The sequence below is a fragment of the Prinia subflava genome, chromosome 7 (assembly GCF_021018805.1).
Source record: "Prinia subflava isolate CZ2003 ecotype Zambia chromosome 7, Cam_Psub_1.2, whole genome shotgun sequence".
In the NCBI taxonomy this organism is placed as follows: Eukaryota; Metazoa; Chordata; class Aves; order Passeriformes; family Cisticolidae; genus Prinia; species Prinia subflava.
This window is the reverse complement of record NC_086253.1, coordinates 27,287,559-27,313,954: the sequence shown is the minus strand read 5'-3', so window position 1 is coordinate 27,313,954 and position 26,396 is coordinate 27,287,559. Positions and strand designations below refer to the sequence as shown.

The 26,396-nt window shown below is 45.6% G+C and overlaps 1 protein-coding gene across 2 annotated transcripts in view; it reads left to right on the top strand.

The window, feature by feature from the left end:
• The first annotated feature begins 5,857 nt into the window (after nucleotides 1–5,857).
• The window catches only part of CHIC2 (cysteine rich hydrophobic domain 2), a 44,542-nt gene continuing 24,003 nt past the window's right edge, over nucleotides 5,858–26,396 (top strand). For both annotated transcript variants that reach the window (XM_063401929.1, XM_063401928.1), the window contains exons 1-3: nucleotides 5,858–6,186; nucleotides 12,756–12,810; nucleotides 12,951–13,106. In XM_063401929.1, coding sequence (XP_063257999.1) covers nucleotides 6,068–6,186; nucleotides 12,756–12,810; nucleotides 12,951–13,106 — 330 coding nt within the window. In that variant the 5' untranslated portion in view covers nucleotides 5,858–6,067. The remainder of the gene's footprint in view (nucleotides 6,187–12,755; nucleotides 12,811–12,950; nucleotides 13,107–26,396) is intronic.

Genomic DNA, 26,396 nt, shown 5'->3' with positions numbered 1-26,396 from the left:
TATGGAAATCTCCTGAGGTTTAACAAGACCAAGGTGCCGCACCAGGGTTGGGGCAACTGCTGCTATCAACACAGGCTGGGGATGAACAGATCCAGAGCAGCCCAGCCGAGAGGGACTTGGGTGTGCTGTGAGAGGCTGGACATGTCCCAGCCATGGGCACTCACAGCCCAGAGAGCCAAACGTGTCCTGGGCTGCATCCAGAGCCCCGTGGGCAGCAGGGATGGCAGGGGATTCTGCCCCTCTGCTCTGGTGTGACCCCACCTGGAGAGCTGCATCCAACTCTGAGGTCCCCAACAGGAAGGACATGGACCTGCTGGAATGAGTCCAGAGAAGGGCCACCAAGTTGATTAGAGGGGTGGAGAACCTCTGCTAGGAGGAAATGCTAAGAGAATTGGGATTGTTCAGCCTGGAGAAGACTTTCAGGTGACCTGAATGTGGCCTTGCAGTACCTGAAGGGAGGCCTACAAGAAAGATGAAAAGGGATGTCCTACAAGGACATGTATTAGACATCAGCAAAGAATTATTTACTGCGAGCATAAAAACACATTTTTTATATTTACTGTGAGGGTGAGACATTGGAACAGGTTGCCTGGAAAAGCTGTGGATGTTTCATACTTGGAAGTGTCCAAGGCCAGGCTGGATAAGGCCTTGAGCCAGAGGGACCAGTGGGCAACCCCTCAGCTTGCAGCAGGTGTCCAAATACCAATCCACCCCCCTCCCCCCCGTCACCCTGGTTTTGAAGACTTTTTTAAGCCTTCTGCTATGTTCTTCATATTGGAGTCAGAGGTTTCACCTTATCACACTTTCTACTATAAACACTGGCCATGTTTTGCTAACTGTCTTTTATTGTTTACATATTTCTAGGACGGAGGACCAGTCACGAGGTGACGGCGGCTTCGGCTCTACTGGGCCACCTCAAGTGCACTGGACTGTTGCCCTGACCAAAGACCGTCCTGAGATGGTGTGTACTGTGTCCATGGCTGGTGCAACGCCGCTAGAGATTCAACTTCGCGGCCTCCTGGACCCCGGGGCCGATGTTACGATTTTCTCCCTGGCGGCTTGGCCCCCTCAGTGGCCTTTGAGCCTGGTGCAGACACCTGTGACGGGCATAGGAGGAACGAAGCAGTGCTATGTGAGCCAGAATCCTGTGACCATCACCAACCCGGAGGGACAGACGGCCACGATTTGGCCTTATGTTACGGACACTGCTAAGAACCTCTGGGGGAGGGATGTCTTGGCCACGTGGGGGGTGCGACTCAGCACGGATTTTTAATGGGGGCCACTGTGATGAAGGGTGCAGAGTGTCCCACGCCTCCTTTACGGTGGCTAGTGGACAAACCCATCTGGGAGAATCAGTGGCCCCTCTCTCATGACAAGCTAGTCGCCCTTCGTGAACTTGTTCAGGAGCAGTTGGACCAGGGGCATCTAGAACCATCTACCAGTCCCTGGAACACTCCTGTGTTTTGTATCAAAAAGAAGTCTGGGAAATGGAGGTTGCTACAAGACCTCCGAAAAATCAATGCCGTGATGGAAGGCATGGGGACATTACAGGCGGGCATGCCATCGCCTACCATGCTTCCCGCGGACTGGCCGGTCCTCATCGTGGATCTGAAGGATTGTTTTTTTACGATCCCTCTGCATCCCGATGACAGACCAAAATTTGCCTTCACGGTACCAACAATAAACAATGCTGAACCGGCACAGAGATATCAATGGAAATTTTTGCCTCAAGGAATGCGAAATTCCCCGGTACTATGCCAATGGTATGTGGCCCGTGCCTTATCTGGAGTCCGCAAGCAGTTTCCTGACGCTCACGTCTATCATTATATGGACGACATTTTGGTGGCTGCGCCCACCCAGGATGAGCTGCTGAGGATACAGCCTCAGTTGTTGAATGCTCTGCATTCACATGGACTGCAGGTGGCTCCAGAAAAGGTACAACAGCAACCTCCCTGGAAATATTTAGGTGTCAAAATTCTGGAACGGACTATCCGTCACCAGGAGGTGCAATTTGTGCAACCTGTGAAGACACTGAATGATGCTCAGAAGCTGGTAGGTGTCATCACTTGGTTACGTCCTTACTTAGGACTAACCACCGCACAACTGTCTCCCTTGTTTGAATTATTAAAAGGGGACACTGATTTAAAGTCACCTCGTCAATTGACCCCTGAGGCACAAAAAGTGCTGGAGGAGGTGCAACAAGCTGTTTCAGCCCGCCAGGTGTACCGTATTGAACCTTCCATTGATGTCACTGTTTTCATCACCACTCCTGATCTACATCCTACAGGTATCATTGGCCAATGGAACGATGATTGGACTGATCCTCTGCACGTCTTGGAATGGGTCTTCCTGCCTCATCAGCCGCACAAGACGGCAACTGCGTTGTTTGAATTGATTGCGCACTTGATAATCAAGTGTCGACAACGCTGCTTACAATTGATGGGTGCAGATCCCTCAAAGATCATACTCCCGGTTCAGAGGGAGGAATTTGATTGGAGCTATGCGAACAACGTTTCGCTACAAAGTGCTCTAGAGGGTTTTTCAGGGCAGATCACTTATCATCTGCCCAGCCACAAGCTATTGCAAGTGGCAAAAGATACTCGATTTTTATTACGACCCAAAAATAGCCAAGAGCCAGTGCAAGGACCCACCGTCTTCACTGACGGTTCAGGCAAAACAGGAAAAGCCATTGTTACCTGGAAGGATGGATCTGAATGGCAGATTTTGGAAGGCCATGAGGACGGGTCAGCCCAACTGGTTGAACTAAGGGCTGCTGTCATGGCATTCGAAAAATTCTCTCAGACACCCTTCAATCTGGTCACGGACTCAGCTTATGTTGCCGACATTGCACAGCGATTAGGGTATTCAGTTTTGAAGGAAGTCAGTAACCCTGCCTTGTTTCATCTGCTGAAGACCTTGTGGTGTGCAATTCAGTCCAGGGTTCATCCCTATTACGTTCTGCACGTTCGAAGTCACACAAATTTGCCAGGCTTCGTAGCGGAAGGTAATGCAAGGGCTGACAAGCTGGCTAACCCAGCATGGGTTGCTCCTCAGCCTGACACACTCGCACAGGCCAAGGCATCGCATGGGTTCTTCCACCAAAATGCGCATACGCTGCAGAAGCAGTTTCACCTGACGGCCACTGAGGCTCGTGACATTGTTGACTCTTGTGACGACTGTCATGCCCTTGGTGCGCCGTTGCCGGCAGGGGTTAACCCCAGGGGCCTTAAGGCCTTGGAGCTTTGGCAGACCGATGTCACCCAGGTCGCCGAGTTTGGCCGGCTCAAGTATGTGCATGTCACGGTGGACACATTCTCCTCTGCGATGTGGGCTTCGGCTCACACTGGAGAGAAAGCCCGCGATGTCATTGCCCACTGGAGGCAGGCCTTTGCTGTACTAGGCATACCTTCTGTCGTGAAAACTGACAATGGTCCTGCTTATGCCTCTCAACAGGTACGGCAGTTCCTACAGGCATGGGGTGTGACTCACAACTTTGGCATCCCTCATTCTCCAACAGGACAAGCAATTGTAGAGCGTGCTCATGGTACTCTCAAGCATGTCCTCCAGAAGCAAAGACGGGGAATGCAGGGTGAAACACCACACAGTCGCTTGGCCAAAGCATTGTACACCATCAATTACCTTACAATTCCGCAGAACTCAAGTAACCCTGTGATTGTAAACCACCTCCTCTCGTTGCAGGCTTCAGATGACACGCATCAGCCTCGAGCGAAGGTTCGGGTCCGGAATTTAGTTACCAAACAATGGGAAGGACCCTATGACCTGATCGTTATGGGGCGTGGGTATGCGTGCGTGTCCACAGATACTGGGGCACGCTGGGTACCTTCAAAGTGTGTCCGTCCTGACCTGAGACAGCAGAGGCAGAATCCGGCCGATAGGCGAGATGGAGGCCGTGACCAGACGGAAGGTCATCAAATGGATGAATCCTTGGGCGATGACTCGGACGCAGATGACGCGAGTGATCGCTCTGATGATTCCTCCATGGATAATCATTGAACTCTGTACAGTTTTTTCCATTGTAAAAATTGTTAATTTTTCTTTTTCTCCTTTTTCTTTTTTTAAAGATAAAAAGGGTGAGATGTCACCCTGGTTTTGAAGACTTTTTTAAGCCTTCTGCTATGTTCTTCATATTGGAGTCAGAAGTTTCACCTTATCACACTTTCTACTATAAACACTGGCCATGTTTTGCTAACTGTCTTTTATTGTTTACATATTTCTAGGTAGGAGGAGAAATGTGATTGACAGTTAGCTCGACCAACGTGGATTGAGAGGTGGAATTCCATCCTCCAATCCACGGGCACCATGGGAAATGTATAAAACTGGGTTTTGTAAATAAACTCTTTCTTTTTTCCTGCTTCGCTCACCAGCGTGTCCTCGTGTGGTTCTTCCCGTGTCCACTGTGACACCCCCCCCACCACCCCAGTGCACCATGGACTTCATGGATGCCCAAAAAAGGGTTAAAGCTTTGTGGTCAAGAAAGCCAATGGTATTCTAGGCTGCATTGGGAAGAGCAATGCCAGCAGATGATCCTGCTCCTCTGCTCAGCCCTGGTGAGGCACATCAGCAGTGCTGTGTCCAGCTCTGGGCTCCTGAGGACAAGAGAGACATGGAGCTCCTGGAGCAGGTCCAGTGGAGGGCAACGAAGATGAGTAAGGCATTGGAGCATCTCTCTTGTGAGGAAAGGCTGAGGGAGCTGGGCCTGTGCAGCATTGAGAAGGGATGTCTGAGAGGAGACCTAATCAGTCTCCATCAGAATCTGCAGGGAGCATGTCAGAGGATGGAGCCAGGTTCTTCTCAGAGGTGCCAAACAATAGGAAAAGAGACAATGGGCAGAAACTGATGCACAGGAAGCTCCACTGCAGTGTGAGGAAGAACTCCTTTACTGTGCAGGCGACCATACTCCAGCACAGACTGCCAGAGAGGCTGTGGAGTCTTCCTCACAGGAGATATTCAGGAACCGTCTTATTATAAATGCCAGGACAATTTATTACCAAATTCAATAATTTGGTTTATTAAAAATTCAAATCACAAAATTTGGAATCAAATTACAGAATTTTAAGCAATAAAAAAAACCAAACCCACAAACAGCAACACTTACTTGACAGAGTTTCTCACGGGAAAAAGAGAGCCAAGGGTGACCCATAGACACAGACCCTGGCCGTCTGTGTCTCTAGCTGGGTACACGAATTTGCCATGTTCGAGGCTTGGTTTTTATACTCTTTATTCTGCCTCTGGCAATATTTCCCCATATTTCCCTTTGTTTCTTGGTTAGCTATTCAAACCCAAATCCATCTCCGGTCGGATTGAAAAGAGCTCCCCTCCCAAATCCATGTGTTAATGTTCAGTTTCTATGGATCCTTATAGTTGATGAATGTTCGAGATATGGGTGATATTGCTTGATGGTCTGTGAAGGTGGCTCCCGAGGTGTGAGTTGCTGATACCGGCTCATCTCAACAGGTCCCCTCCCAATACTTGAGAAAGCTGCAAAGTCTTTTGTTCCCTTCTGAATGGAGAAACCTCCTAAAACATAGACTTTTACCTGATATAAATTTATACAGCTTTATAATTTTCCAATTTACCATAAGAACATGAATTAATCATCTCACGTTTTTCACAGTCTGGACAAAGTGCTATGCCCTGCGCTCCAAGAAGACCCTGCTTGAGCAGGGGTTTGGAGCCGATGCCCGCTGTGGTCGCTGCCAGCCTGACCCGCTCGGTCCCTCTGGGGAGGCCGGGCCCGGGGACCCCGCGCCCGCCCCCGGCCCGCCCCGGCCGGCGCGGCTCCGGGCGGGGCGGGGCCGGCCGGGCCGGATGTTGTTGTTGTTGTTCCTGCCCCGCCCCTCGCCCCCTCCCCCCGCGGAGGGTGACGGGCGCTTCCCCGCCCGGAGCCGCCGTTTCAGCCGCTGCCGCCGCCGCGGCCCCGCTGCCGCCCGGCCCGGCCCGGCCCGGCCCCGGGGCGCCCCCGTCGGCCCCTTCCCGCCTGCCTCCCTGGCCGGCTCCCGTCGCGTCGCCCCGGCTCCTCTGGCTCATCGGACGCCCCGGCCCGGCCATGGCGGACTTCGATGAGATCTACGAGGAGGAGGAGGACGAGGAACGGGCGCTGGAGGAGCAGCTCCTGAAGTACTCCCCCGACCCGGTGGTGGTGCGCGGCTCCGGCCATGTCACCGTGTAAGGGCCGCGCCGGGGCCTGCGCGGCCGGGGCGGGCGGTGGAGGAGGCCCGGGCGGCGGGACGGGGGCGGCGGGAGCGCCGAGCCCGTGGCTACAACTTGGGACAAGTCGGGGCATAGGCGTGGGGAGCACCGGGCCCGGACTGCTGCCTTTCCCCTACGGCCGTGAGGCTGCGGGAGGGCTCTTCTCGGCTCCAGCGGGCAGCTGGGAGCCGCCTGGAAACTCGCAGGCGGGTGCGAACCTCTTACTAGGCGCTGAGGAAACAAGACTGGCTTGGGCTGTGACTGGCAGAGGAATGTGAGGTATTTGTCCAAAATGATGAGCTGTCAGGAAGTAAGATGCCAGTGTTCCCGTGTATAACAGGTATGTGCCAGCACATGACCGGCTGGACTGTTGAACAAGGTTGTTTATGTACCTGTTACCCACTCCCATTTAACTTGTGGTTGCTAATATAGCGCTGAGGACTTTAATAAAGAAAAGACATCAGTTAGTCAGATAGCTACATGTAAAATTGTCTTGTGATTGGTGTGTTGTTTCACTGTGTTTGACATGGAAGCAACTTTGTTTTGTGTGTGTTTGGTATCTGAGTCTAGCAGCAAGTGACCATGAGCGTGTGTAGTACTTCTCAATAATGTAAGAGAAGAGGGTATCATTCCTTCCATCAGTTCTGTCAGGCTCACTCTGTTGAAGTGTAGTAGTTGTCAGTTACAATGTGCAGTGTCAGAAGCTGAAATGCAAACCTGGAGACAAGACACACAGTAGTACAAACTTTCAGGTTTTTGTAGTGTTCAGTAGAACTGGGTTTCTAGTACAAACATAAAAGCTGAAGATACTATGGTCTGTTGCTCTGAGTCTCATGAACTCTACTGATTTTCAGATACTGACCTGACAAGCGTTTTTGGCACTTGGGTACATTGCTGCTTTATTATCTGGTTGACACAAATACTAATAGCTGGGGAGTGCAGTTAGCTGTGTAGTTAAAAACAGGAAGTAAGGCATGGATAGACTGAGAGGGATTTGGAAAGCTAGAAGGACATAGATGGGGCTGGAGGCTAAGGAGGCCCTGTGAAAGAACAGAAGCGTGTAGTCAGTGTGTTCAACTTATGACTGTTCATTGTGAACAGAAACTGTACCAGTGATTCACTGAAAATAAGCCAGTAGCCTTAGTCTGTTTCTGAAAAACAGAGCAAAACCACAATTCGATAGCTTTCATATTAGCAAATGAAAAGTACACATAACTGAAACAGAGGCAGACACTGGTTTCTTCTCCAATACTTGTAGGTAAGTTGTGCAAGACAAGATGAAGGCCCATTAGTGGAATGTTGAGGAAGCTTGTGAAGCATTGGCTGTGACTACTAAGGGCCTTGTGGTTGAAGGATGGCTACCTTGTTAATTGTTCATTAATAGTTACTAGCTCATTATTACTTTAAGATCTTCCTTAAAGTACTTGTTCTTTAGGTTTTGAATGAGCAATGAAATGCCAATGTGGGCCTCCAAAATTAGGCAATTGATCTTCATCTTTCTTTAGTGTGCCAGGTGTTAACAGTTAACTTCACAGCATCAGCCACTTTTACCTTTGTACAGCCTATAACTCTTTTTGTCATTGATCCAGAAGCTTATTATTAAAAGTTAGATCCCTTTTAGAACATTAATTTGGTGGATATAAGGAATAGGTCAAGTCCTGTGTACGTGATGAATTAGTCTTGCCAGTACAAAAGCATGTGTGCATTTTGAAGGTCTGACAAAAATGATCAGCAGTTAAGCAAATACTGAATTGATCTGTCCCTGGCTCTGCAGTTTGAAGAATTGCTGACTGCTTTTGGTGTGTGTATGTTTAAACAGAAGCTCTCTTTTCATAATCTGTTGTCATATCCTTTCTGATCTTACAGAGCAGTCATAATGTTGAGTTTGAAATATGTCAATTCCATGACTACATATTAACATCAGAAAGATATTTATCATTATTTGATTTCATCCAATGGAGAATAGAAGTGTGTGTCTAATTTTTTGAACATTGTTTTTTAAGTATTCGGTTAAACTGTTTTCACACCAACAGAGTTTTGATAGCTTGGTAGACAGGATTAGCATCACCTGGTTGCTGAAAATTTGAGGTTCTCTCTTATAATGGCAAAAAAATTGAAAGCACTGTGAAAAAAGAGATCCTTATTTAAAACTGAACTGAAAGTCCAAGGCAATTCATACTTGTTTCTAAAATCATAATATGTGTTTGAAATTGTGAAGAGAATATTTCTGATAAGCATCTGAAAGCAGCACAGTGTTTTCCAGTGATTGTTTTCCTGTTCCTCGACCAGTTGAGACATGTACCATATATATGTAGCAGACTGTATTAACTAGTAATACTGGATTTATTCTTGCAGCACTGGAATGATGGAGAACCATCGGGATGTGCTAATGAATGCTTTTCCATGCTGTTGTTACAGCACCTTATATCTTAGTGCGAAATAACTTTTTGTAGGGGAAAAAGAACTTACACAAGATGTATTTACCCAAGTAAGTTTCTTTATTAGTAAATCAAAGTTAGCTAATATATTTTTCAACCTTACTCTGCATCAAGAACATGTGAATGAAAACAGGGCTGTGTGAGAATCATGGAGCATGTTAAGACTTGTGAAATATGTATTTATTTTTTAGGAGTTGGAAGCATGTGGACCTAAAGAATAGAGTTAAGGGCAGTGAAAAAATGGTTTTGTGTCCCTATAAGAGAGGACAAAGAGTAAGAAGACAGCATGTGTCAGTTTTTTGTGTTAGGATGATCTGAGCTGTATGCTGGAAAAGGTTCCAAATTGTCTGTGTCCTATACTGTAAACTTCTGTACTTTAAAGTTTCCACCTCTCACTGTTTCTTTCTCCACTGTACACAAGGGGAGGAATTTATCTGTACCTTTCAAGTGGAGTCAGGTTCCAGAAATGCTTGTTCAGGTCTAGGAAGGGTAAAGAAAGTACTCATGCGTGAGGTGAGCATGGATCTGTTGAAGACATGATGTAAAGTGGGAAAGGCATAGAGCAAGCAGAGGAAGGGTGCATGTCACTGGAGATGCACTACTGTACTGAAGAAATCTAGTGCTATAGTAGGACAGCTGTCTGAGGAAATGCATCTCCAAAACACTCATTTCCAGTGGTTTATTTTAAGGTGCTTTTTTGCTATATTTTTTTTGTCAGAGCAGTTATGTGTTTACATTGAACATGTAGTAGTGTTCTGTGGAGTTTCTAATACTTTAATTTCCAAATTTCAGCTTGCAGTCAAGAGTGACAATTCTGAGATCACCTAACTACTTACCATGTATAGTATATGCTTTTAATGTGTGGAGTCACCCTTTTTTATTACTTGCATGTGGTGACAACACTCTGATGTCTCAAAATGATGACAGTAGCTGTTTGAGTTAGCTTCAGCTTTGCTACCCCACCATGTATTAAACATCACCACAAGCCTTGGGTACAGGTTCTCAGTCTCTTTGCTTATGCACTTCAATCAAGTGTAACTGCATTGGTTGGAAGCTTCTGTGCCTCACTGCCTCAGTAATTTCAGATCTCTGTAGAGCTTTTCCAGTGGGGGTTGTTTTTGTCAAGCATGACTTTTGTGAGTTGTATGAGTATTTGTTTGTGTTTGATGAATCTGTCAACATATGAATACTTCACAAATACTGATTTAATAAATTAATTATATAGTAAAGTGGTGGTACCTTTTAGTTTTGAGATTGGTGATGGCAGCTGTGTATCTCAAGCTTGAAGTCATTCTTGAGGCTTGTCTGCTCCTAAAATATATGTGAATCCAAGGGTTTTTTCAGACTTTGGTTTCCACTTCAACTTACTGACAATTTTAAGTAGGGCAAGACACTTAACTGATAGGGCATGACTGACGTTTACATAACTTTTGCCTCAGCAGTTAGTTTCACTTAGCAGTTTGAAGAAAGGGTAGATGGTCCTCCTGTCATGGAGTATTCAGCAGGATTTTCAATGGTAGCAATGTTTCCAGTAAGTTAAGTTTCCTTTGTTCTGTGTTGAAGTAGTAAACTTGCCGTATGTGTTTCTGTGTAACAATTCTCATTTTTTATTTCACCAGTTTTGAGAGACTTAGAGACTTGCAGAGCTACTATTCTAGTTACAAATACTGAAATATGGTAGATAACTTTGGTGTAAATAAGGTCTCCTGTGAGATCTTATTGCAGCCTTTCAATATACAAAGGAGGCTTGTAAGAAAAGTGGAGAAAGACGTTTTGCCTGGGCCCATAGTGACAGGACTATGAGGAATAGTTTTAAACAGAAAGAACATAGGTTTAGTTTAGATATAGGGATGAAGGTGATGAGACACTGGAATAGGTTGCCCAGAGAAGGTGTGGATGCACCATTATTGGAAGTGTTCAATGGAGCACTTGGTTCACTGGAAGTGTTGGTTGAGCAACCTGATCTAGTGACAGGAAGATCAGACTAGGTGATTTTTGGTTCCTTCCAACACAAATCATTTTATGTTTCTATGATTCTACTGCCTTTGATCAATGACAGGAAAATTACCTGCTTATTTTGTCTTAAGAGCCTATGAAAAGGTCACCTGCAGCCTCAAATTGTAGCCCAGTGTGCTGCTGCAAACTTTGGCAACAGGCATTGCTGTGTATGGATTGCATGTAAATCTGGCTGTTCCTAGTGTCCATTCTTCTTCTACTCTCTGTTTTTGCAGCTATGTGAGTGATGTATGCTTCAGTATTGTCTTTGCTTTAGTGTGTTTGTCAGGGAACTTGTGTAATTTTGCTTCAAATCTGTTGGCACTGTTTGCATCAGTAATGTCGGGGGAAACAAACCCAGAAGTTAGCTACTTGTACCTTATTTTTAGCTGCACTTTCTTTTAACTGTTTTAAAGCGATTTCTGACCTATTTCAGTCAGCGCTCTCTGTTGTAGGATTTGGTGATGAACACTCCCCTTACCCATTGCCTTCCTGAAACTTAGCACTTTAATCATGTCCCCCTCAGCCTTCTCTTTTCCAGCTTAATGTCAGCCTTAGTCTATTGAGGCAGCTGCTTTATTCCCTTTTATTATACTGCCCTTCCTTCTCTCTGCCTTTTTCTAACTGCAAGTCCCTCATGAAATATGGATGCCAGAGCTGCACCCAGGACTGAACATGTGGGTATATGAGGTTTTTATAGGGAGTCAAGATGATGTTAATCACTGTCCCAGTGATGCCCAGTATTTTATTGCTATTTTGAGTGGCTGCTGCTTGCATTGAGCTGATGTTTAAGAGAATCATGAGTGGTCATAAAAGATCTATCCCATGAGCTGTACCTGTCAAACTTCGGTTGAGTGTCACATAAGCATAGTTTAGGAATTCCAAAATTCACCACCTTTTATTTATGTACAAAGAAACTCATCTGCCACTTTTTGTCCACTGGGTTTTATGAGGTTTCCACAGTAGCTTACCACATAACTGCCTATTATTTGATTACTTGGACAAAGTTCTCCACTGGCATGCAGATTATTCAGTTCAGTAAGGGAAAAAAACCCCAAAACCCTTAAAAATAAACCCAAAACTCTGGGAAGTACCTAGCTGCTCAATAGAATATTGTGAAAGCAAATTATGTGTTTAAAATCTTCAGCTGTCAAGGCTCAGGTAGGCTTTTCTGCATACAACTCAGCAATGTGTGATAGGTGTTGCTGCCAATATTTAAAGACTTGAGCAGTTTAGTTTCTGATTTTTGTTTGTAGTGTCTGATAGACTGCTCTGGTTTATATTCAGGTTTTTTTTAATTACAGTTTATATTTTACACTGACTGCCGTATACCAAATTAGTAGCCATTCACATAGTGTTATTGATGATTTTATAGTCTGTGTGGTCTCTACTAGAAGTTAGTGCCCAGCCCAGATGCCAGAAAATATTCAGATTTTCTTTGAGGTTCATCTATTTGTGAACCCAACCAAACAACTGTAAGATAGAAAACATTTTTAGTAGATAAGCTGACACTCTTCTGTTCTTTAGGTCTTGTGAAACCCAGTAGATTCAATAACTAGCTCATTTCAAGCTGCTTCACAACTTGACATTTATAATTAGCTATTGTATAAGCCATGTTTTGTTGCTTAGCATTTTCTGTTTTGAAACTTATTATGTATTTCTTTTCTGAAAATCAAGCAGGTGTTTATTCAATTTTTATGCTTAGAACAGTTATTTAGCACTGGATGAGCTTTTCTTCAAGATACATCTGTACTGGTTCAGGAGACAGGTAGTTCAAAATGTGCCTTAAAGTTGCTTCCCCTTTCCCCTTAAATACTTCACTTACCTCACCTGACACTATTGCTTGTAGGTTTTGCTGACTTTGGGGAAGAGCCAGTAGTATCAAGAGAACTATGAGAAGAGACTATGGGCGCAAGGTGCTTTTCAATCTGTGTACAATGGTGTATTTTTGTTTGTTAGTATAATTCTAGGAATTACTTTTAATAACAAGCAGTGTTTTCCAGAAATTACTGTTAATGATACAGACCCAGAGAATATTATGAGATGCTTGTAATTTGTGGCATGGATTAAGGTTATCATAATTTTGGTACAATCTAAATTTTGTTTTTGCAGGTTTGGACTAAGCAACAAATTTGAAGCAGAATTTCCTTCATCTTTAACTGGAAAGGTGAGCATCTTTGAATAGAAGTTTGGAATTGGAGTTCAGGTTTTATTACGAAAACAAGTTTTCCAAGTATAGAGTACTGTAAAAGTAATAAATTACACTGCTGCAGTACTAGTTTGTTTCTTTTTTCATTTCCCTTATAGGTTGCACCTGAAGAATTCAAAGCCAGCATCAGTAGAGTTAACAGTTGTCTTAAGAAGAATCTTCCAGTTAATGTGCGATGGCTACTATGTGGATGCCTTTGCTGCTGCTGCACTTTAGGTTGTAGTATGTGGCCAGTTATCTGCCTCAGTAAAAGAGTAAGTTGAATTATTAATATAGTTTTTGATAGTTAGAATTGTACTGGGTTTGTTCTCATTTTGGTGGGTTTTTCTTTCTTTTTTTCCTCCTTCACCATTAAAACCTGTTGCTAGAACTTACTTTAATCACTTTTATTTTGTACATTTTGGTATCAGTTGTCTGTACTGGTTAAAGTTACAGGAGACACCAGTCAGGACTTGGAGCTTATAACTCAATGAGAAGTAGTATAGCTGAATGCCTCCTAGAGCCATCTATTGTAAAGCAATTATTGTTATTGAACCAACTTTCAACATACGCTTTAATAGTTGTGTCTTCTCTGTGATGCACTGTTTGAGATTATCAGAATTTGGCAGTGAATGAGTGGCAGCTTCTTTTTGAGGAGCTTCTGATTATACTGTGGCCACAAGGAACCACATGTTTTTTGTTAGAAAGGCAATTTTCAAAAAGAAGAATTGATTTTTCTTTTTACATTTTTCTTCCGAGTTGTAGATTAGCAAGATGCTTTTTTTAACATGAAGAACTTGAAAGTAGCCTTTTGTCTATGTACACTTGGCGCTTAGTGCATTGTTCACAACAGAAGCTCATTACACATGCCTGGTTTTCTCCGTGCACCCTCCTACCTCTTCTGTGTGTGTAAAAAATGTCTTTGGCTAGTTCTGTTTCACTACTTTGCAAGAAGTCTCTGTGCCTCCCCATCATCTCCTCACTATTTAGTACTGTTCATCTTTCCATTTCATGCCTTATATATGTTCTCTCTTGTGTTGCCTTTTCTTTTCTTTTTTTTTTTTCCTTAACTAAACTTTACAAGTTAAACAACTATACCTTTTACAAATTATAAAGCACTCTTTAAATTAACTAACTCTTAAATCCAACATAAGTAAATCTTAACAAAAACCTACAACTCTCATTAGCCTTGTAAAATCTATATGTAGTAAATCAATATAAATTCATTACTAATTAAACTTCTTAAAACTTAAATATAGGCTTAAACTTTAAGTTAAACTTATCAGGGCCCAAATCTTAAAAACAAACCCTAAAATTATATGTTTAACAATAATTACCTTAAACTCAAATTAAATCACACAAAAATCAATTTTAACAACATCAAAATGTAGAAACAACTCATCCTTACACAGGATTAATAACTCTAGCTAAAACTCCTCTCTATTTCATTTTTTACTTTATCTTTTTCATGATAGGATGTATCTTTTTCACATTGTATTTCTCACACAATGATGGATGTTTTTACAATAGAGGGACAGATGACTATTTCTTCTTTTTCTGGTGTTTTCTTGCAATGTCCACGTGTTGTACGTTTTGACCATCTCTGTTTAGCAATCCTGAAAGCTTCCTGGGTAATGGCACGACATAGGGTCGAGTTACGATGCTTGCTTATCTTCAAAGATGACACTGACAGGCTCTGCACTCAGCGAAAGGGGGGGGCTGTAAGGAGATGTCAGAGCCCAGTCCGTCGGCTATTGCGGTTGATTTATGGTAAAATTGCTCACACTCATGTCAAGAAGCAGCGATAGGGTGATAGATTTCGTTGATGCCGACTGCAGGAGCGCAGGAGCCTTTAATCGAGCTGGGTCTGGTTTCTCAGGGGCTGACATAGACGCAGCCATCTCTGTTGTTTTTGTGTGATGACATCAGCTCCTTTTCCTGTGAGGAGGAATCCAACACCGCCCTGCTTCCAGCACCGCCCTGAGATCCGCCTCCTTGCTGCATCACTTGTGCCCTCCTTGTTCCGCCTTCGGCCCTGCCTGCCTTCTCGTCTTTCGCACCGCCTCCCGGGTCTGGCAGCTGAGCCACTTCCTGGTTGTCTTCATTCTGCCTGAGAGCTGGAGAGAGAATTTCCTGCCCTCTCCCTGCACAGCCGGCCAGAGACGAACAAAGAGAGGGGCAAAGCGGAGCTGCATTCTCACTCTCGGAATGCGTGGAATGCATGGAATTTCTACTGAAGCGCCTAGCTACTACCTTAGATGTTTTCTTTTGTTTCTTTATCTTGGAGAGGGAAACAGAGGGACAGGGAGTTTGTTTTTCTCCGGCTAAAATTACAGCTTTGCTCTTTACAGCGAATGTTTGCAAGGTATTTATTGCTTTTTCCCAAATTACGCTTAACTCTGAACGTATCTTTGCTCTTTTTCCTGGTAAAACTACAGCGTCCCTTAACAATCTGCCTTTCTCTTTCCATCCTGCTTCACTGCAAAGAAACGATGGCTGATTTGGCTTTCGTTCTTTCTGAACCCATAGGGCTACCTGATTTATATCAGAGTCTTTGATTTTTTCGCCTCTTTTCGAGACAAGGGACGCTAAAAGCTGCACAGCAGCCAAGAAGTCCCGGTCCATGAATGAATCCATCCGCGTCTATCGCTCTTACCTTCTCTCTGCTGACAGTGGATGGCACTGTCGCCCTTCTCAACAATCCAATCGACAGACGCTCCCCGATCTGCCCCGCGTATTCAGGACTGTAGTCCGCAAGTGATACACACACGTCCTAAATCAAACGAGGTCTTCAGCATTTAAGCCTTATATCTCACAGCATCTAAGCCTTATATTCCAGCATCTAAGCCTTATATTCCAGCATCTAAGCCTTATATTTCAGTATTGATCCAGGGCTCAGTCCCTGTTCGGGCGCCAGGTGAAAGCTGAGCTCTGGTAAGACCGGGGACTAGAGCAACGTGAGACCAACCAGTATGGTTTCCAGCACGTACCCCCCCTTTATTCACCCAGATCGTGGGTTATATACAGAGTGAGTCGTTTACATTTAGCAGGTGCACTGTGATAGGCAGTGGACATACAGAAGTATGTAAGCTATTGCAGTTTTAGGTAGCCACCGTGTCTTCCCAGTAACTGTTCCATGCTAGTAGCACCCCTGTGGCCGAGTTCCTCAGGTATCGTGGGCATGATATGCTCACAGATACCATTTGAGCTATTCCAAACTAGGCCGAACTAGGCCTCAGGCCTGGGTCTAGTAGGCCGCAGAACGTTCAGCATACGTAGTAGCAGATAAACTTATCTGCTACTAGGAATGTGTTAAGGTATGGACACTCACAGCATAGAGGTAATGGCACTAAGTCTCCGTAGCTACCTTAACCCTGGATTGTTTGCATGCTTCTGTATGTCCACTGCCTATCGCAGTGCACCTGCTAACTGTAAACTATTCAATCTGTATAAAACCCGCCATCTCACGGAATAAAGCAGAGTTCGTGCTGGAAACCATACTGGTTGGCCTCACGTTACTCTAGTCCTCGGCTTTACCAGAGCTCGGCTTCAACTGGTGCCTGAACACGGGGCTGAGCACTGGATGAATACTGAAATATAGGGCTTTGATGCTGGATTATAGGGCTTAAATGCGGAAAAGACCCTGCTTGATTTGATTTAGGACGTGTGTGTACCGCTTGCGGACTCCTATCCTGAATTTGCGGGGCAAGCCGGGGAGCGTCGGCTAATTGGATTGCTTAGAAAGGCTACTGTGCCACCTGCTGTCAGCAGAGAGAAGGTAAGAGCAGCCACGCAGATGGATTCATAAATGGAGCGTGATTTCATAGCTGCTACGCAGCTTTTAGCGTCCATTGTCTCGAAACGGGGCGAAAAAATCAGAGACTCTGATATAACTCAGCTGGCCCAATGGGCTAAAAAGAAAGGGAAGTTACATCAGCCCTCGCTTTTGTTTAGCGAGACGGAATGGAAAGAAATCGGAGACTTACTGTGGGATTCGGTAGTTTCACAAGGGAAAGACGCGAAACTCTGCTCGGAGTTAGGCGTAACTTGGAAAAAGATTATAAACACGTTGCAAACCTTTGCCGCGGAGCGCAGAGCTGCCCAAGCCGCGATTTCCACTTTGGAGAGAACGACTCCTTGCTCTCCTGATCCGGGGGCTGTCCCCCCCCAAGCGAAAGAGCAGAAAAAAGTATCCAGAGTAGCGAGATTTTTCGGGATTAATTCCACGCATCTGGTGAAAGGGAACGCGGCCCCTCTCTGCTCGTCCCTCCGCGATGTGGTAAATGTGGCCAGCCATGCGGCCGAGAAAATGAGCGAGAAGCCGGAAATGCCCTTGGCGCGGGAGAGGGGACTAGCCAGCCGCCAGACCCCAGGGGCATGGCGAAAGAGGAGGAGATAGGCGGAGCCGGCAGCGGCGCGGGGCGGGCACAGGTGACGCAGCAAGGAGGCGGACTTAGAGGCGGTGCCACCGGCGGAGCGGAGTCAAATCCCTCCCCACCGGAACGGGAGCTGACATCAGCTGCCCACCTGACCAAAACAAAAACAGAAAACATGGCGGCGCCCGTGCCCGGATCGGACACCGGGAGTTCAGCTCATTCTGAGACCCCTGCGTCCTCGCAGCCTGCATCAGCGGGACCCGATACCCATCCACGAGCGTCCCACTGTCCTCTGCCGGAATCTGATTCGGATGAAGAAGTTTTGGAACCTGACGGCCGTTGTGCAGCACAATCGGCGGAAAAGCCGCAGAGATCAGTGGAGCTACAGCAAATTATAGCCGAGCTTGCTAAGCTCTCAAACCGGCAAAATCAACTAGAGCAAAGGACAATCGAGCTGTCTCAAACATTCCCACAGAAAACATATAATGTGCAACCCTTGTAGTCTATACATAACCAGCAGACACTGCCATCCAATGCCCAGCAGATGGCGCTGCCTGCCAACCAACCTGATCCACTTCTCAACCACTGGGCAGAGGTAAAAAAGAATGCCATCCTAGATAAGGACTTTGAAGCGGCCAATGTTATAGCTTGCCCTGTGGTGATCGAGCAAAACGTTGCTAAATGGCAACCACATGAATGGAAAGTATTGCAATCTGCGAAGCAGACGGTTGGCCAGTATGGAATTCGTGCAGAAGCTTCTAAAAGTATTATTCAATACATTTTTACAGCTGATCTCTTGTGCCCTGCTGACGGTTCCAATATTGCAGCACTTCTCCTCACGCCATTCCAATTTCTTATCTTTGAGAGAGAGTGGAAATGACTAGCAACTGAGGAAGCTAATAGGTATCGAACAGTGGGAGATCCATTTTATGGGATCCAGCCGGATATGCTGACGGGCCAAGGAGCTTACGCTACGACGAATGTACAACTGACTTTTCCCATTGAAATTCATCAGCTGTCCCAGTCACTGGCCTACAGAGCTTTGCTGCTGGTGCCAGACAAGAAGAAGCCTCCATCCTATGCTAACGTCAAGCAAGGAGCCACAGAATCGTTTGCACAGTTCATTGATCGTCTTTCCACAGCTTTGAAAGATGCTCCAGATTTGCCTGATGAGGTGCAGAACCATTTATTTCGCTCTCTTGCATTTGAGAATGCTAATGCACGCATGAAAACCATATTAGCCTCCCTCCCTCAAGGCTGTGGCGTGGACGAAATGCTAGTGAGAGCAGCGAGAGCAGAGCAGACTAACCAAACAGCAGCTTTCACAGCAGCAATGCAGAGTGCAATGCAGCAACAGGGACAGGTTATCGCAGCTGCATTGACAGGGAAACCCTTTAATCATTTTACGAACAGCAAAAAACCACCAACGAACTTCCCTTGTAACCGCTGCGGTGAACCAGGTCATTTTAAGCAGACCTGCCGGAAGCCTGTTTGGTGTCACAGATGCAATGTGGACACTCATGCTACAGAGGTCTGCAGAAAACAGGGAAACTTCACGGCCAGCGCGTCGAGGCACCGCGCCAAGACACAAGTCGATGCCTCAGCCCACCAGACTCCAAAAATGACTCCTTGAACCAAAACAGACCTGCTGTGTGGAGAAGTGTTGGTGTAGACATAACAGCAGCAGAAGAAGTCACTTTGCAAGATAAGGAAGTAACCTTAATCCCCACTGATGTCTCTGAACCCATTTATAATACAATTTTTTCTGCTGGAGGTTTGGTATTAGGAGGAGCCTCCACAAGCAAGCAAGGTATTATGGTGGTGCCAGGAGTCATCAATGCAGATTACACTGGACAGTTAAAAATAATGGTTTATGCCCTGCAGCCTCCTGTGACAATCCAAAAGGGGAGCAGGATTGCTCAGATCATCCCCTTTGAGAACATCCTGCCACGTTGTCAGTCCCAAATGCTGCCTACGGAAACAGAAGGAGGAGCTAGGAGCTTTGAATCTATGGAACACAATGTTTTCCTTACAGTGAGTTTACACGAGCGGCCACGTATTGCAGTGAAACTGCAACGAGGCGACGAGATTATTGACATGGAACCACTTCCAGACACCGGCGCAGGCATATCTTTAATTAATAAACTACATTGGCCTTCTCATTGGCCTCTGAAGTCCCCCTATACCCGCGTTGTGGGCGTAGGAGGCCTGACTGTTCCCTCAATAAGTGCAGATCCTATTCGGATCATCTTTGAAGATGGACAAGTGGTTGTGGCTCATCTATATGTTGTGCCAATGCATGAAGAGATTCTGGGACTATTAGGAAGAGAGGTGCTTTCCCAAATAGGGATGGTTTTAACTACTGACCGGCATTTTCCTTAGTGGCCACTGCAGAGCAGCCACCCATTTTAAAAATCACCTGGTTAACTGATACCCCTGTGTGGGTTGAGCAGTGGCCAATGACAGAGAAGAGGCTGCAAATTACCAAGCAATTGGTGCAGGAACAATTACAAGCGGGTCACATTTGACCCTCAGTGAGTCCATGGAATACACCAATTTTTGTCATCCCTAAAAAATCAGGGAAATGGAGACTATTACATGACCTTCGCAAGGTCAACGAGCAGATGCAAGCGATGGGTGCCCTGCAGGTGCCAGCACCGACTATGATTCCTCAAGGGTGGGACATTGTGATCATCGATTTGAAGGACTGTTTTTTCACTATCCCACTCCATCCTCAAGATACTCAGCGCTTTGCCTTCACTGTGCCATCTATTAACAGAGCAGCTCCAGCACAACGGTATGAATGGGTAACTCTTCCTCAGGGAAGTCGTACCTCACCTACCATGTGCCAGATTTTTGTCAATTGGGCTTTGCAGCCAATTCGTCAGCGTTTTTCCAATGCAATAATTTATCATTACGTTGATGATATCCTCATTGCTACTAAAGAGCCTCTGCTCACAGAGGAATTAAACTGGCTAGTCACACAGTTAAAACATCGCGGTCTGACTGTGGCCCCGGAAAAAATACAGCGATCAGCTCCATGGAAATACTTAGGATGGTTGATCACGAGTGCACGTATCCGGCCGCAGAAAATCACTTTACATACCAACATTTCTACATTATATGATGCTCAGAGACTTTTTGGAGACCTGCAATGGGTTCGCACCATTGTAGGAATTACCAATGATGACTTGCAACCGCTTCTGCCATGGCTACACGGTAATGATGCCAGTAGCCCTCGACAATGCACCCCTGAACAACGACGAGCCTTAATAAAGGTGTCAGAAAAGCTACAACGTGGTTGGAGCATTCGCCGTATAGAACACCTCCCACTGTCACTGTTCCTCTCCAACGCAGATGCCTGTCCGTTTGCCATTATTTTTCAATGGCAAAAGAAAAAGGGGGAACACCAGTCTAGGTTACAGTCGACAGCTGGTGTGATTGAATGGGTGTTCTTGCCTGTACAGCCGAAGAGTCGTGTTATGACACGAACAGAAGCCCTTGCCGTGCTCATCAGGAAAGGGAGAGATAGGATTTTAGAGATCGATGGGGAAGAACCGGCAGATATCAGTGTTCCTATCAGAAATGAAGATCTGGACTGGAAGCTGAGACATTCTGTGGAGCTGCAAGAAGCATTGTTAGGTTTTACAGGTGTGGTTCACAACCGACAGCCAAAGGGTCCTATGTGGACTCTGATTGTACGCCATCAGTGGCTGGAGAAGCCTCTGTGTTCCATGACACCTGTGGAAGGCAGAACAGTTTATACAGATGCTGGCCAAAAGACACAAAGAGCTGTGTGTGTGTGGAAACAGCAAGGAGAATGGAAGCAGCATTTAATCCACAGTGAAGCCGGAGACAGCTTGCAGACCCTGGAACTGGGAGCAGTGTGTTGGGCTTTGCAAACCTGGAATAAGGAACCTCTTAATGTGGTGTCAGACTCTTTATACGTGGTTGGAGTGGTGCAGAGAATCAAAGATGCACTCATTAAGACCACTCAGAATCAACGCCTTGGAGAACTATTTCTACGACTGAGGAGTATACTCAGACAGCGTCAGCATGCCTTTTGCGTGATGCACATTCATAGTCATCAGTGCAGCAATGGTTTGGGAGAAGGTAATGCACGGGCAGACGCTGCAGTCAGTTGCGTTGCCCATGTCCCTCCTGAAAGCAAATTTGTAAGAGCTCGCAACAGCCATGAGAATTTCCATCAGAATGCTAGAGCTTTGCGTCATCAATTTCAAATATCTATGAACGATGCACAAGGGATTGTGGGTGCCTGCCCTCAATGCAGTCATCATGGGCCAGGTCTTGGCCTAGGCACGAATCCTCGAGGCATGAAAGCCCTGGAACTGTGGCAGATGGATGTAACACACATCCCAGAGTTTGGAAGGTGGAAATATGTTCATGTTACTATTGACACCTACTCCAAATTCATTTGGGCCACGGCACAAACTGGGGAAAGAGCTCTGCACGTTGAGAGACATTTGACTGTTTGCTTTTCAGTGATGGGAGTGCCTGCAGAAATCAAGACTGACAATGGTCCAGCCTATGCAGGACAACGAGTTGCTAGGTTTCTGCAGAAGTGGGGAGTCAAACATACTACTGGGATTCCTCACTCTCCTACTGGCCAAGCCATTGTGGAACGGGCTCATTGGACGCTGAAAGAGTACCTCGCAAAGCAGAAACAAAACAATGACCTAGATATGACCAATCGCTTATCTAAAGTACTGTTCACTTTAAATTACTTATGCCTAGCAGAAGGACGAGAAGAGCCTGCAGTTGTCATCCACCACCAGGCTGTGAAAGAAGGGAGACCACAAGCAATCCCAGGACTTTACGTATATCATAAGGACATGCGAACGGGTGAATGGCAGGGACCCAGTCCAGTCTTGTTTAATGGTCGCGGTTATATGTGTGTTTCCGCAGGAGAAGCAGGACCTGTCTGGGTGCCGAGTCGCTTTACCCGTGCGTGTCCACAAGAAAAGATACCAACCGGCGGTGACACTCCTAGAGACACTCACAGAGACAGTGACGACTTACCTGACGCACCTCAAGAAGACGCAGAGTCCTGAAAATTGACTGTTTTAATAATAATATATCATTGCACTGCAATAGCTTGACACTTAGAGACACGATAAGTTATTGGTTAAGGTTTTAAGTTAATAGCCTGTGTGCTACACTGTTTGCTTTTCACAATGGGTGAAATGTTAAGCATGAGGGTGTTTGTTTTAATCAGCGTGGTAGTAGAAACAAGAACAGGGATGTTTAACATTGACACAAGGGAGAACATGTGGGTTACTTGGGCCAAACAAACTAAACAGGATTCCTTTTGTTTATCTCTAGCTACGCCATCTAATCCTTTTAGAACTTGCTTGATTGGAGTTCCACTGACCTCCATGGCAGAGTTCGAGTTTTCAACCCCTATCAGCATTGACCCAAAAGGTGCTTTAGGGCCACAAGCTGCTGTCATAGCGCGAAACCTTAGAACTGCTGGTCCAGAGCCTCAGGAGTTTGATCTTTTAGGTTCTGTGCCAGGAAACTATTGTCTTGTCTTTGGGCGCTTTGCAGTAAATTCAAGTCTATTAATCATAGACGAGCAGCAGTTGAAAAGCCATGATACGTGGTTGTCTCCTCATTCACCATTGTATTACAATTACACTGAGTATTGTAATAATTGGGTCAGATCTGTCACACAATTGACAACAGCTGCTAAGAGATTGCCACCAGGAATCTTTCTAGTTTGTGGAGATAGAGCATGGTCCACAGTACCTCCAAACAGTGTAGGAGGACCGTGTTATTTTGGTAAACTAACCCTGTTCGCACCTACTATTCACCAGGTTCTAGGCTTGCCACAAAAGGCCCGACGAGTCAAATGCAGTATGTCTCAACTAGGCCCCAACTGCAGAGATCAAGTTAAGTTATGGCAGCCTGCAGCCGTGATCTCAGCATCAGTTTTTGCCCCAGGAGTTGCTTCAGCACAAGCCCTCACACAACTGAAACATTTAGCCTGCTGGACGGGGAAACAGATTAATATAACGACGAAGTTGTTGAGTGAGCTTGCTGAAGATGTTAGTGGCACTCGCCATTCAGTGCTCCAGAACCGAGCCGCGATTGACTTCCTTCTTTTGGCTCAGGGGCATGGATGCGAAGAGTTTGAAGGCATGTGCTGCATGAATTTATCAGACCACTCGCGGTCGATACATCAGCAGTTAGCGCAGTTGAGGGACAACATGAAACACCTTGTAGTTGAAAACTCTCCGTTTGACAATTGGCTGAAGTCTTGGAATCTCACCGGGTGGATTGTGGATTTAATTCGTTTTGGTATAATGATTTTTATTGCTGTCATAGTGGTTTTAATAATAGTGCCTTGCTTAATACAATGTATGCGCAAATTAGCCAGCCGTGCCTTAACGTCGGTTTGGATAGCCCAAAAAGAAAAAGGGGGAACTGTGGCCGAGTTTCTCAGGTATCGTGGGCATGATATGCTCACCGATACCATTTGAGCTATTCCAAACTAGGCCGTACTAGGCCTCAGGCCTGGGTCTAGTAGGCCGCAGAACGTTCAGCATACGTAGTAGCAGATAAACTTATCTGCTACTAGGAATGTGTTAAGGTATGGACACTCGCAGCATAGAGGTAATGGCACTAAGTCTCCGTAGCTACCTTAACCCTGGATTGTTTGCATGCTTCTGTATGTCCACTGCCTATCACAGTGCACCTGCTAACTGTAAACTATTCACTCTGTATATAACCCGCCATCTCGCGGAAATAAATCGGAGTGCGTGCTGGAAACCATACTGGTTGGTCTCACGTTACTCTAGTCCTTGGCTTTACCAGAGCTCGGCTTCACACCCCTACCTTAACACATTCCCAGTAACAGATAACCTTATCTGGTACTACGTATGCTGGACGTACTAGGCCTACTAGGCCCTGGCCTGAGGCCTGGTCTGAGGCCCAGCTGTGGATAGCTCTGCCTTATGATCTAAGTTATCCTTTTCCTGCTACAGCCTTTCTTAGTGCTACAACTTGTGTTCTAAAAATATTTATTGGATGAACCTGTATGCATTTTTGTATCGTCTAACTGTCCGTGTTAAGATCTTAATGCTTAGTCCCTTTAGGAGATTACTTAAGGCTAGTTTTAATTGTATACAAAATAAAGTAGAAAATCCTCCTGGTAATGTTGGAGTCTGTGGAGAAACTAACCAAAACAAAAATATTGGTGTCTGTTGGAGTCTAGAACATCCCTCTGGCCACCCTGGCGGGATTGGAGAGCAGACAGCAGGGTCTGGGATCTGTACAGGGGGGTCAGTTAGACCCACACAGATCCCAGGAGGACACTGACTCTGATTCCTGTCCATGGGAGTGAACACTCACATGCAGGAAGAATCACAAATCCTAAGAATTTAAAATAAGTAGTGGATGGTTTATTATAGAATATAAATATAGAAATTAGGATTCTTAGCATATGGGGCTGAAGAGACAAGATGGAGGAATTGGGGAGTGGCCCCTGTCCTCCTTGTTCTTGCTCTCGTCCCCCATCTTGTGCTGAGTTGGGTTTTAGAGATTGGCTTAGAGTAGAACTGACATGTTAGTATAGGTAGTAGGTATTGGTACAATTTTGTAAATAAAAAATACGTCTCGGACAGTGGTTGGGTCAGGGGTGCATAAGGTGCGGGTACATAAGGTGCGGGGCTCTCTGATCCGCCCAGTCCGCCGCGTGTCCTGCTCTGCTGGAGATGCCTTGCAGAGCTGAGAAAGAACTAAGATAAGGTACCCTGCCAGGGAGGCCTGGCAGAGCTGAAAAAGGACTGAGATAATGAAGAATAAACAACCTTGGATACATACACTGGTGGACTCAGCTTGTCGTCTCTACCTCTGGTGTGTAACACTTAGGGCAAAGAGAAGACTGAAAACCTTATTACCTCTGGGAACAGCAACCCAGAGGAAACTCCCAGGGAACAGCAACTCTGGGGGAAAAACCTTATTACCTTGGGGAACAGCAACCCCAAGGAGAATCTCAGGGAATCAACAACCTTGAGAGGTGTCTGTGTGAATTACATTAAACCCTCAGTTTTTTATCTTCAAGCTGTTGCAAACTAGTAAATATCCTGTGGCATGTTTGTATATCCATAGCCCAAAAATCTGCTAGAAGAAACTAGAATCTGGTGATTGTTTCAACAGATAAGCAGGTGACTTGACTAGTTTGCAGAGAAGTCCTTTACCATCCAAGGCCCAACACTGTAGGTAACAAACACAAGGGAAGCTTCCATTGCTACTGTCCATGTTTAGCTTCTAAATGAGAATGCTTCTGGTGTTACCAAGTTTAAACCATTTTTCTCACATAATGTGTTGTAGCAGGAAAAACCAACAGGATGTAACTTGGTTGGGGTGATGTCACAAGCTATCATCTTCTCGACAGGGTCCTCTAATCAGCTTTTTTAAAACATTGTTAAACAGTGTCAGAAAAAATACGAGGGCTTCTAGCATCTGGGGTCAGAAAACAGTTTGAAGCTGAGGAGAGAGGTTCTGTGTGGGAATCTGGTGAAACAACAGTTAGAGAAGTTGTGTGGTATAAGGTAAAAAGGTAAGCTCCTTCCAAAAGGGTAAATGTAGAAAAAACCCACTAGTGTCATGGGTTAGCACTGGCCAGATGTTAATGCACCCATGAGTGTATGTTTTTCTTAATGAGCTACTGTGAGATGTGGTCAGGAACAGAGCAGAGCAGGCCTAAAACTTGAAAACAGAGAACAAAACTATATTACATTACATAAGAACAGAAATAGAAAGGAAAACTCTAAACACACACATGAAAACAGAAATGAAACCTTCCCAGAACATTCCTTCTCCTCCCCCAATTTCCACCCCCTACATGTTACCCTCCATAGACCAAATTCTTGGGTTTTAAATCAAACAATCACCACTCAAAAAACTAATCTTCAATTCAGCAAGGGAGAGAGGAGCCTCTCTTGCACCACAGACTGCTCCTCAGAAAACATGGGTCCACCCCTTCTGTGTTTCTATGTCACCCGTGGCACCGCCTGGAGAAGTCTGCCAGGGTGACACCCTCCTTTCCATGTCCAGTGCTCTCACCACTGTCCATGGGCCAAAGCTGCATACAGGGCTCTTTTAAGGATGCTTGCATGCCGAGCTCTCCCCATCTTTCCCCTGGGGCCGAGGGTTCCGAGAGCA